At 32.2% G+C, this 11,904-nt stretch overlaps 1 protein-coding gene across 1 annotated transcript; it reads right to left on the bottom strand.

Moving 5' to 3' along the window:
* Nucleotides 1–2,168: 2,168 nt before the first annotated feature.
* Nucleotides 2,169–11,435, bottom strand: LOC111087795 (slit homolog 2 protein-like). The gene is made up of 4 exons (XM_022395719.1): nucleotides 11,374–11,435; nucleotides 9,731–10,479; nucleotides 8,043–8,191; nucleotides 2,169–4,748 (listed from the first exon to the last, which is right to left on the bottom strand). Exons 2-4 carry the CDS (start codon nucleotides 10,468–10,470, stop codon nucleotides 4,603–4,605), a joined length of 1,035 nt encoding a protein of 344 aa, XP_022251427.1. The 5' UTR covers nucleotides 10,471–10,479; nucleotides 11,374–11,435; the 3' UTR covers nucleotides 2,169–4,602.
* Between the last annotated feature and the right edge of the window lie 469 nt (nucleotides 11,436–11,904).

The following is an 11,904-nucleotide window of genomic DNA, read 5'->3' as shown; positions in this document are numbered from 1 at the left end:
GATGATAGAAAAGTACAACTGGACACTGGGAAAGGAATTGACAAAATTTTGTAATAGCCGCCAAGATGACTGGGATGACTTACTCCCTCCACTGTTGATGGCCTATAGGACAGCAGAGCATGAAACCACTGGATACACTCCAGCAAAGCTGATGTTTGGTCAGGAACTTCGGTTGCCAGTGGATCTGTTAACAGGGGATAACACTTTCACAAACTCTGACACACTTTCAGGCAACTCTTCATAAGGTGGGCATGGAAAGGATGGATGACATTCACCAAACTTACATTTCCGAATAGGGCTAATGATTTACTGATTTTTGTTTATTAGATTAGATAAGAATAGAAACGAAAGTTATAGTTTAGATTTCACAAACAGGTGGAAACAATAAGCCTATTTATTCTTAAACATGTTCCACGAACCAGGAAGAAAACATTTTTATTGTAAATTAAACAATTTTCCCGCAGTATTCACAACATATATTTATAGTTTATATGTTTTTGTTAGCTGTATGTTGTCTGTCTGACTTTGTATTACCTGTATATTGCACACATAAAGATGCTGTAAATTTACAGCACATGTATGTTATTATCATATAATTTTTTCATTAATGATAAAAAAATTCTACTTCAGAATATATTTTAATTAAATCGAAGTTTATCGAGTTTAGAGTTATTTTGGTTGAAAACGGCTAGAATATTATATTTCAGTACAGAACCGGATATGTCATTACACATTCGAGCTTTTTTTGTTACCATAGTTTGTTACCTGTAAATGTATATCTTGCATAATTTGTTTTTATTTCTAGTACTTACATTAATGTTAACAGGTGTCAACTTGAAACACTTAGCTAAAATCACTTGCACTGGACAATATTTAAAAACGATGTATAACAGCTACTGCAGATGGTGCTGCGGTCGACACAATCACATGGCCTGAACCAAAAAGTGCTATTTGAATATGAAAATAAAGTCAAAAATTAATAATTTTCTGTCTGCTGACTCAGTCCAGTCATGACGATACTGATTAATATTAGTTTACGCTAAGCAGTGGATAAAACTAAAACATTTTGTCTCTACGTGATAAGACTGTTTTCCATGGTATTACCCATGAGCCCACATTTCAGTAAAAAATTACCGAAGAAAATAATGAGCAAATTTTGTGCTACGGCAAACCGTAGCCTTTACTAGATGTATTAAAGATTATCAAAATTTAATATCCATTGTTTACATTTATCGTAAAAAAAGATTGTGTCAAAAACCTAAATATCTCAGGACATTTATTCTTTAATATATTGTCCCCCCCCCCCACGTGGCACGCGGTATGTCTGCGGACTTACAACGCTAGAATCCGGGTTTCGATACCTGTGATGGGCAGAGCACAGATAGCACATTGTGTAACTTTGTGCTTAACTTCAAACACACAAACTTTAATATTTTAGCGTTTATCCCCTAAACTGCAATAATTGTACGTGTTTGCATAATGTGAAAAGATATAAATATATATCGATATATATAGCTCATGGGATACACAAACATTATTACACCCTATGAAAGTTGTAGGAACAATGAACATATTAGAAAAAAAAGTCAAGAAAATCCAGTTTTATTTATACGAGTCCTTCTAAAACCCCTGGAACTTTTATCAAATATAAATATTTTTCAGCCACTGTGCAGTAAATACTATATTTTAAATAATCAGCAGAAGTTCTGTTTGACTCTCGGTATATATATATTTTCTTTTTCTCAACCACATGTCCATCTTTAGTTAGTTTTCCAAGAAATTCTTCCACGTGTCACTTCTGAGCTTAAAGAAAGTTTTGTAATATCAGTGTTTTTATGGTAGGGAGTGGATGATTGCTAACAAAATTTGTCAGAACGTTCTCAGCAATTAAGAAGTAAACTACCAGGCATATGTTCTACCATACGGTTGAAATTGTGTCATGGATTATTTTATCCCAGAGTCGAAGACAAACTGATATCTTAACACATTAAATCACACAATGTATTACTTATCACAATGTTACTACAGACACGTGATGCTAACTGAAAGTAAATTTTGTTGACATAAAATGATCCTCTGTACGAAGAACAATTTGTAATTTATTGCCTATTAAACGTACAATTTTTTAAACATTTCAAACGTTAGTTTACTTAATCACAAATGCTGAGTTAATTATTTGAAACTGTTAAGCGAACTAGTTCCAAATAAATAGAATTACTTTAATCAATAGAAATGTTATTCAAAACTGTAGGTTAAATTAGTTATACAGAAATTGGGCTAATTCTTCTAAATCTTGGATTAGTTAATCAGAAGTATATAACTGATTGGAACAAGTTCTGAGGTAGTTGATCACAAAAATTGAGTTAATTACTCAAAATGTAACGTTAATCAGGTGAAAGAATAATTTCTTAATTAATCTCAATTTCTTGGTTAACTAATCACAAGAAGATTGCATATAGTTACTTAGTCATTAGACTGGTCAATTTGGCACCATGCAAAGACTCACTTTTCACTAACAATTAGTCACTCTACATCAACGTTATTATATTTCACCTGTTCCTTTTCAACAACTCTCAAATACTACCCTCATTTGTTTTTGTCAGCTGTTAAACAATATTAAATATCCCCTCCAGCCTCATATCAACTTTTAAGTAATTTTAAATTTCTAACACTTTTCATATGGTCCTATCTGAACATTTATTAATATCCATTCAGTCGGTAACTACTATATACAGGTAAAAATTAGACTGGTGTCGTCTAACCAACTACTACTGATATATATATATATATATAACTATAAATATGGGAGTTCTGTTGCTTTGCCGTTACCACAAGAGTTCTGTTGCTTTAAACCGACTTCTATCTAAAGAAAGAAAAATGAAGAAATTTCCTAGCGGTACATCAAATGAACTAAGTGCAGACTAATTAATATTAATTTAGAATTTTCTTTATTCAGAATTATAAGTTAGGTTACAGAAGAGAAAAAAAAGAACAGACTATAAAGACAACAACCACTTAAAATGTATAAAAATACACAAGTCATGTAAGAAACATTAGCGTACTATAAGCTTTTAAGTTGCTTAATACACTAAAAGATTGATATTCCGGTAAAGTAAACAACAACATCAATATTTTCCTTTGGCTAGCTCCTATTCAAAATCATTAATATTCCAATGTGGCGTATACCCGTTTTTAGTTAAATATTTAATACTGTGTATCATTACTTGTGACTGTAATATGACAATAAGCTGTATCTTAATATTATACATTCTCATCACATTAAATGTAATGTTTAAAACAATGACATGCTTTAAAACTATTTAACGCTAAACAGTATCATTATATAATAAATATCATTTTAAAATGTCATTATACTGTTTCAAAAGTAAAGTTTACATGTACAAGCATTAGACACTAATATAGTTCATTCACACTTATAGTGATGGTGATTATTGCTACTGCAACAACAACAGCAGTTTCCTTATCTGTAGCAAAAATAATCGTCATATTTAAAGCAGCAACACATTCTACAGCTATAGTAACAACAGATTCTTTTTGTACCAAACATAATGGCCATTTTTAAAGCAGCAACATTTTCGAAAGCTACAGAAACAATAGTTTCCTCTTGTACACCAAAAATAATAACTTTATATAAATAAGCAATAGTTTTTACAGCTGTACGAATAAAAATTTCATTATCTATGTTGAAAATAATTAGCACACCTCAGTAGGACCAATATTCATGATAGCACAACATTTGTACACAACAGACTTCAAGTCAGAGGCGTGTAAAAAATAGCACTTCATATCTACCTTTGTGTCTGCCACAATTCACTGCTTGACTATAACAGACATAAGTATATTGTCTATGATGTTATTTTGGCATGCAGTATAATAACTTTAGATCACAGTTTTCTAAGACAAAAGTTAAAGAAATTACAAAAAGAGTTATTTTCTGTAGGTTGGCTCATGCCAGTTAACTACTTATATCGTAATTTTTGAATAGAATTGTTCAAAAAATTTCTTGTTATTCAGTTTTGAATATTGTAAGATCTGTTTAGCTTTGTTTATGAATAATAGTTTATTTTTCAGTTTATAAATTGTTGCCAAATATAGTTTAGTTTGCCTCATGTAGCACTTTATTCGGAAAAGCTAATTTGTATTATTTCTTATTTTTCAGTATTTTGCTGTTTATTAGTTTTAAATGTTTCCCTCCTTACTCGTAAAACTGGGTTACATTATTTCTAATAAAGTTTCGACTTTTGTTCATTTATTGAAACATTTGGTTGTAGTTTTGTTGTGTTTTTTCGTAAACCGACAAAAATGGGATTTTGATACTTTCTTCAGTTATATCATTTTGGGTTAAAAGGCAAAGATTAAAGAATAAGGACATGATATATATATATATATATATATAGTATTTCTGTGTATTGAAAACCTCACTATAAATACAACTTTATATCTACAAAGCACCGTTATCTAACGTTTATGTAAATATTCCGATGCTACTAACTACTACAAACCTCTATATATTCTTATTTCTGCCCTTAATAGCAACAAAACTGTGTATATTGTAATTCAAATAAAAATATCTATTCTTTGTCATTCACAGACCATGATTCCAGCCGCATGTTTCAAGTACTTGTCTACCATCTTCCAGGGGGCGCTGCATGACCCATGCAACCTTGTTCTCGAAGTCAAATTTGTTACTATCCACTTCATGTGACAGTCGCAAATTAGGAAGTTGCCTGAAACACAAAGGTTATTTTGGTATTAACTCAACGACAGAGACAGGGCCCGATTATTAGCGGTCAAAAATTTGAAATTATGCACCATAAGATTGTTGATCACGATTTTTGTGTGTTGTTAAAAACAAAGCTACACAGTGGACTATCTGCGTTGTTTCCACCACAGGTATCGAAATTTTAGCGTTATAAGCCCTCAAGCTCATAGCTGAGCCACGAAAGCATAGTTACACTGAAAAAATAAAAATTATACATTGATTATGCGGCAACGTTTAAGATTATGCAACTCTTTCCTAAAGCAAAAACAACTTAAAACAAGATTTAAGTAGATGTACAGAATACAATTCCACAGCCAAAATCAATTTAACAAATTTTATTTTATAAAATAAAAACAACACATAAGCTTTCAAGGCTATTTGGCCAGCAGATACAACCAACCAGATACAAAGTAAAAAGATGCAAATCTGGTAATACTGAACCTACTTGTCTTTACTAAGTCTAAAAATTAAATTTTTTAATGCAATGATTATAAAGTAAACCACTGATTATAAGGTAATATGTAAATTACGCAAAAAAATTCTGCGGCGCTTAATCGTATTAAACTCGGTTTCCTGTAGATAATACATTTCATGGAATATATAAACATACAGTGATTACATTCGAACAACCCAAAACTTTGCATGGGTTTTCGGTAACTGTAGCGATCTGTCTTCTGATATTTATGTATTTAGAGAACAACATTTTTAAATAAATAATTTTTCTGTCTGCATGTTTTCAGTATAGATATATTTAGGTTAAAATGGTTTATGATTAAATAAAAACATAGGCAAATTAGTGAGAGTTAGGTTGGACGTTTTTATATGTCAACCTATTACGTTTCTCTAAACACGCCAACTGTAAGAAAATTAACAATGTTTTAAATAAACCTGTTGTTTTAGCACAAAGCTACATAATGAGCTATCTATTCTCTGTTCATCAGGGATAATTGAATCCCGTAATTTGATGTTGTAAGTCCAGTACTAGAAAGATGATGCACATTGACTGGCCACATTATTATAATCTCTTCTTACCTCGAGAAGGACTACCTTTCGCCACAGCCAAAGCTTTGTTTCAGAGTAGCACAGTCTTGATAAGACGCTGAAAGATATTCCACCAAACATGCTCGCCCTTTCAGCCGTGGGGGCGTTATAACGTGACGGTCAATCCCACTATTCGTTGGTAAAAGAGTATCCTAAGAGTTGGCGGTGGGTAGTGATGACTAGCTGCCATCCCTCTAGTCTTACACTACTAAGTTAGGGGGGGGGGGGCTAGCGCAGATATCCCTCGTGTAGCTTTGCGCGAAATACAAAACAAAACAAACAAACAGAAATCGGAACAGGATTGCAGAAGCTAATGCAACATTCGTGTTCTTCACAAAAAGGTTCAATGGGATTGAAATTCGATTATAGTGCTGAACAAGTATGTCCACTGAATCCAGTATCACGATATAGTGCTGAACAAGGATGTCGACTGAATCCAGTGTCACGATATAGTGCTGAACAAGGATGTCGACTGAATCCAGTGTCACGATATAGTGCTGAACAAGGATGTCGACTGAATCCAGTATCACGATATAGTGCTGAACAAGGATGTCGACTGAATCCAGTGTCACGATATAGTGCTGAACAAGGATGTCGACTGAATCCAGTGTCACGATATATTTTTACAACAAATCTGGAACAATGTAAGCATGACTGAGTGTTGCAATATCGTCTTGGAAGAATCTTTATCTATTAGAGTGGAAATGTGGTAATTCATGATTCGCAATAACATTTAGGTGTAGTGCGGATGTTACTTCCTTCTATAGAAACCAAAGGATTCAATCCCTGTCACAATGGTGTAGTGCGGATGTTACTTCCTTCTGTAGAAACCAAAGGATCCAATCCCTGTCACAATGGTGTACTGCGGATGTTACTTCCTTCTATAGAAACCAAAGGATCCAATCCCTGTCACAATATCATTCTCCACATACGAAAAAATATCGCTAAAACCGAAATTGATAAATACGGTACCAAATTAGCACGATGACATATTTACAGAAAGTACCGCTAAAGTCTGACAAACGTAGTGAGTTCTACAGATATGACGTATAACGTATAAGATTGTAGTACGGGACTGTACTGTGTGTTCTCTACTCCTTTAGCTAATATGTAAATATTTTTTTTAATTATTGTATTCTTTATCCTTCTTAGTTTGGACGCAGTAATGCGCTTAAATTAGTTACCCATTTTCCCCTTTCGTTAGAGCGTGTGGCGTGCTCATAATTGGCTGTTATCGTATCCTAGATAACAGCTAGGAGAGGTCACGTCCTTTGCACGCGAGCCGCTACAAACACACTGACCACTCGTTGACTGTGGGCCTGGGTCAAATTTGGTTTTGTTTGTATAATTCGTTTTATATATATATATGGCTAGGCTTACTCCACGAGCTTCAGACTTCAAGAATGTAGTTTCTTCGTTAGTATCTCATTTCGCACTTTTACTGGAACGTTCCGAGAGTTTTACATTTCTCATAGACCCTTAACACAATACTGGGCCATCCCAGACTGCCTTTCGAAGTCGTAAGACTTTGTTTGACTTAGCCAGAAGTTAAGCATTTGATTAAGTTTCAGTGAAATCGAAACTTATCTCGGACTTTATTTATTTAGCTCATAGTTACTTTTCTGTGTTATTTTTACTTAGATTTCTGTGGATTTATTTACTTGTAGTTTAACTTACAAGTAGGATTATATTTGAACTGGTAAAGAAACTAATTACGGTTCTTCACACATCACTTGTCAGTTCAACACACATCCATGGAAAACACTTCCCGTTTTGTTGTATTAAGTATATTGTACTATATTGTGTTGTGTTTTTGAACGAAATAAACATCTTTGTGGTTTATGCATTTGTTTCCTGTCTCTTTTTGCGTTACGAAATCGTTTCCAGTTAAGGAAGAAACACGTTCTATAACTCACTATCCTTGAGCCTCCAGTTAGCAGACCACTCTAGAGGAGAATGCCACACGTGTTTATTCTAGCCCATTCTCTTCATTAGATAAACCCATTTGTTTTTTCTCTTCATAAAAGGCTGAGTGTAACTCAATACCGCAACTTCTCAGCGTCACTAACACCTCCTTCCTCTACAGTTACCCTAATTATAGTATTAGGTAACACTGCACAGTACAAATTATAATCAACCAATTCAAAAACCTTGTCCGGAAATTGAACATTGCTCTCTTAAATTGCCCTTCGACAATCACCCATAACAAGATACTTACCAGTCACATCAATCCGGTGGATAGCAGTCGGAGCTTGGTTCCAGGTTGTTGAAGGTAGAAACTGAAGTAAATTGTTGGTGAAAACTACTTCACGTAAACTAAACATGAAAGAGAATATGTTTTCCGGTAGTAATGACAGTTTGTTCCAACTGAAAAAAAAGTATTAGATAACTAATGAGTAATTAGATAGGTGCAGAAAACTGTTATTCAAGTTCCTTTAAAGTATCTTAGTGATAAACTTTACAGGAAGGCCAAACCTTAGAAGGTAATAGAAAAATGGCGTGAATATCACCAAGTGCTACTCATTACGTTAAATTTAAAATACATTTTTTGCATAATATCAAAAACAAATTTATTCCATTATTATATACATTAAAACTCAGCTACATTATACATACTAATTAAATTACAATATAACATATAATTAACCCAAGAGTTAATGTCATTAATTATCTAACATTTTACTTGATCGTATTTAACTTTAAAATTTCCTTTTTAATTGGAAGTTTATATTTTTTATTCTATTACGATAAATATTTTTTTTTATTTTCTATAAATAATAATATTCTATATATGTTATTAAATATCTCACAGAAAATATGCCTGCTATAAATTATTTTATTTTTATCGCTATATTGAGGTATATTTTTATAATATTATTCTGTAATGAAACAAATTTTTTAGTGTGATTGGATAAGTTCTTCCCCATACAGAATAACTGACTGTATAAATTAGAAATAAAATTCTTAACATCTGGACAATCCTTACAAATAAAAGATTTTAATGGACATAAATCTTAGTGTTTTTGCCAAATCCTTATATGCTGTAATTCCTGTACGCTGAATCCAAAAATAATATCCATTTTTCTCCATCACGTACAAATTTTTCACAAAACCTCATAACGCAATACATAAAAGAAAATCCACAACAAGTAGTTTTGACATTAAAAGACGCAGACTTCACAAAAAAATCAGGATAAATGAGGATACATATTCGTTTGACATCAATGTTCTTCGGTTTGTATTTTTGTTAACAAACATAATAATAAAAAAATCTTCATTGTGGTAAATGAAATAATAATTTGATCTAAATAAGTTTTTTCTTCCCGATTTGTAAAAAAATCCTCACGTGATAGAAAAAACGAATATTGTTTTCGAAATGTGCGAAACTGAGTTATGGAAAATCTGCCTGTGTAATTAGTTTCACTTCTTCAATACATATAAGAAACAAGCACATGGAATTATTGTTTCTCTTGTATTAAACGTTTTATAAGTCCATGACCAATTTGTTTTTTCTGCTACATTTTTAAAATGGTTATTAAATTGATTAGCTTATTTCCTAATCCCTTCGTTATCTGTGAAGTAATTCTTTTCTGTTATTTTTTGTGGTTGTGATACATTATTTTGAAAAGAAATTCAACTGAGAAATACATTTCGTTTCAAATGTTTTCAGATACATATATTATTAATATATTTTGAGTTTTTCGTTAATTTTTGAGATAAACTCTAAAGTATTCATGGTGAAACTATAATTTTTCAATGGAATCATCAACAACATGTGATATAACAAACAACTAACGGAAGTGAATTAAGGTGCTTTCTATCACTATATGCTGTTTTTACAATATAAAATTGTCCAACTTAATATGCAGCTAAATACATAATCAGATTGCGAATTGATAAACTCACCTTAAGTTTAGTACTTTCAAATTAACGTTAGGACTAGAAAACATATCTCTGCTGAGATTATTTATCTGGTTGTACGAAAGATCCAGTTCAGCCAGGGAAGGAAGTTGAGTAAACGCTTTGCTTGAAATGTCGGATATGATGTTGTGAGATAACACCAATGTTTTCAGGCTGGTCAAACTAGAAGGAAAAGATGTGTTGGAGAGTTCTTCCAGTTTATTGAAGGAAAAATCGAGTACTCTTAAACTTCTTAGGTGTCTAAGACCTGTTATATCCACTGCAGTGATGTGACCGTAATCAAAAACTTTACTTTTCTTACAGTCAGTACAAACCTTTCCACTGAGAAAACAGTTAGAAGCAACAAGTTTGTTGAGGTAATATTCCTGCCCGCTTAGAGGACTGTCGCATAAAAAACAACCTGACAATGGAGTACTACGAATCTCCAACTCACGAACTCGGGATGTCCACAGCCAGTTTGGTGGAAGCCTGATCACACCACGGCTTTTCTTTCTTTTATCTTTTTTCACATCAGAAATCATAATCCTATCGATGATGAAATGCCCCGCTGCTTTCTCAAGACGACGTTCACACTTGTGTCTGTTGCAGATAAAAGTAGTGTAAATGTCCTGACGAGTAGTTGGTGTGTTGACACAGAACCACGGAGAAATGTCTTCTTTAGGACAAGGAGAACCAGGTCTTCCATGATGGACAAAAGAGGCCATAAGAAGAAACAGGATTATCATCTTTCCAACCTGAAATATATAGACTATATATTGTTATATGTATTAAACACGAAGTTTACATAAATTTAATTTTCTCCAAAAGAGACAATTGTATCTAACTAGATGTAGAAAGACTGGTGTGTGGGAGAAGATTTAGTACTATGCTGATCACCTACATAGTATCTTTATATTAAACGTTCTACATAAAAATATATGAAACAACTGCAGTGTACAATGGAGATTTACGATAAATACACTAAACAAACGATATGGAAATTTTTACAAATCACTTCGTCTATATTTTAGTAAATTATAACAAACTCTATAACATTCTAGCATATCACTTCCTATATATCTTTTACAAATCCAAAGTTAATTAAATTCTAGAATACCACTTCATTATATATATGTGTGTTTCAGTAAACCAAGGCATTCTATCAAATTCTAACACTAACCTTATTTATTTTTCCAATATAATAAACCTAGATTCTAGACAAACGTAATTAAATTATTGCTCTCCTCATGTTTATTCATAATATTATACAACGCAACAGAAGTAGTAAAACTTTAGTCTAAAAATATTCTCAAATGTAAAATGTGATGTTAATAAAAGAATTCAATATACATACATATAAAACCAAAATACAATTTATTGAAGTAACACTAATAAATATCCAACCAAAACATTATTATATGAGAGATAAATATATGTTTCGTTACTATAACCATAACAAATAAAGTTGCCTCTCTGTTCGATGCGTATAACGTATAAGAATATTTATACGAACGATGTTGATGTAAACTTAACAGCTTAATTAACCTGTTTATCCAAGTTCTGAAAAACGTAAACAAATAATTAACGCACATAAACTATGTAAAAGTTAAAAATTTATACAGAATAAACCCTAGCAAAACTTCACGCACGATATGAATACTCAAAATTCCTGAAGATTCTGAAGGAATATCGTACGTACTACACCAGTTGGTTAAACCCAATAATGAAACACTTATTTGATTGCAGGAGAGTGACAATCGAAACCGAAACCAAAACAACAGCCAGTTGATCTTATAAAAATAATAGCATAACCCAGTGCTCGTTATAGAAATATAAGAAACATTTGTGGTATACAGTGAACAACTTAACTTATCCTTAAAAAGAAAGAAAACCGCTTGCTATATAATTCTTTGAGTAACAAACTTTTATTGCTACATGTTGAGCAAATTCTTTTTTTTAAAACAATTATTACTGCTTGAAGCATAGATTTAATATTTTAACAACAACAGTTGATTATTTTAAATAATTGTTTAATTGTTGATGATTACTTTCTTTTGATTAAAAACGTTTGGTTTTAACGTGTCCAATATAGAATCGGATTAAGGGTCAGACAAGCTCGAGGCTAAATTTTCCTAAAGGGGCCTATAATGATCGCGACTAGAGACTAAGATAAAAAAAAA

Source organism: Limulus polyphemus, unplaced genomic scaffold (assembly GCF_000517525.1).
Source record: "Limulus polyphemus unplaced genomic scaffold, Limulus_polyphemus-2.1.2 Scaffold2643, whole genome shotgun sequence".
Lineage (NCBI taxonomy): Eukaryota > Metazoa > Arthropoda > Merostomata > Xiphosura > Limulidae > Limulus > Limulus polyphemus.
Note: the sequence above shows the minus strand (reverse complement) of the source record. Positions and strands in the feature narration are given on the sequence as shown.

What these genes read in the sequence shown, in the direction of transcription:
- LOC111087795 (XM_022395719.1), bottom strand. Translation starts at nt 10,470, where the DNA reads ATGATAATCCTGTTTCTTCTTATGGCCTCTTTTGTCCATCATGGAAGA. An exon ending in TTGAAAGTACTAAACTTAAG is followed by an intron (nt 8,192 to 9,730) that starts GTGAGTTTATCA and finishes CTTTTTTTTCAG; the next exon opens with TTGGAACAAACTGTCATTAC. An exon ending in CCACCGGATTGATGTGACTG is followed by an intron (nt 4,749 to 8,042) that starts GTAAGTATCTTG and finishes TTTGTGTTTCAG; the next exon opens with GCAACTTCCTAATTTGCGAC.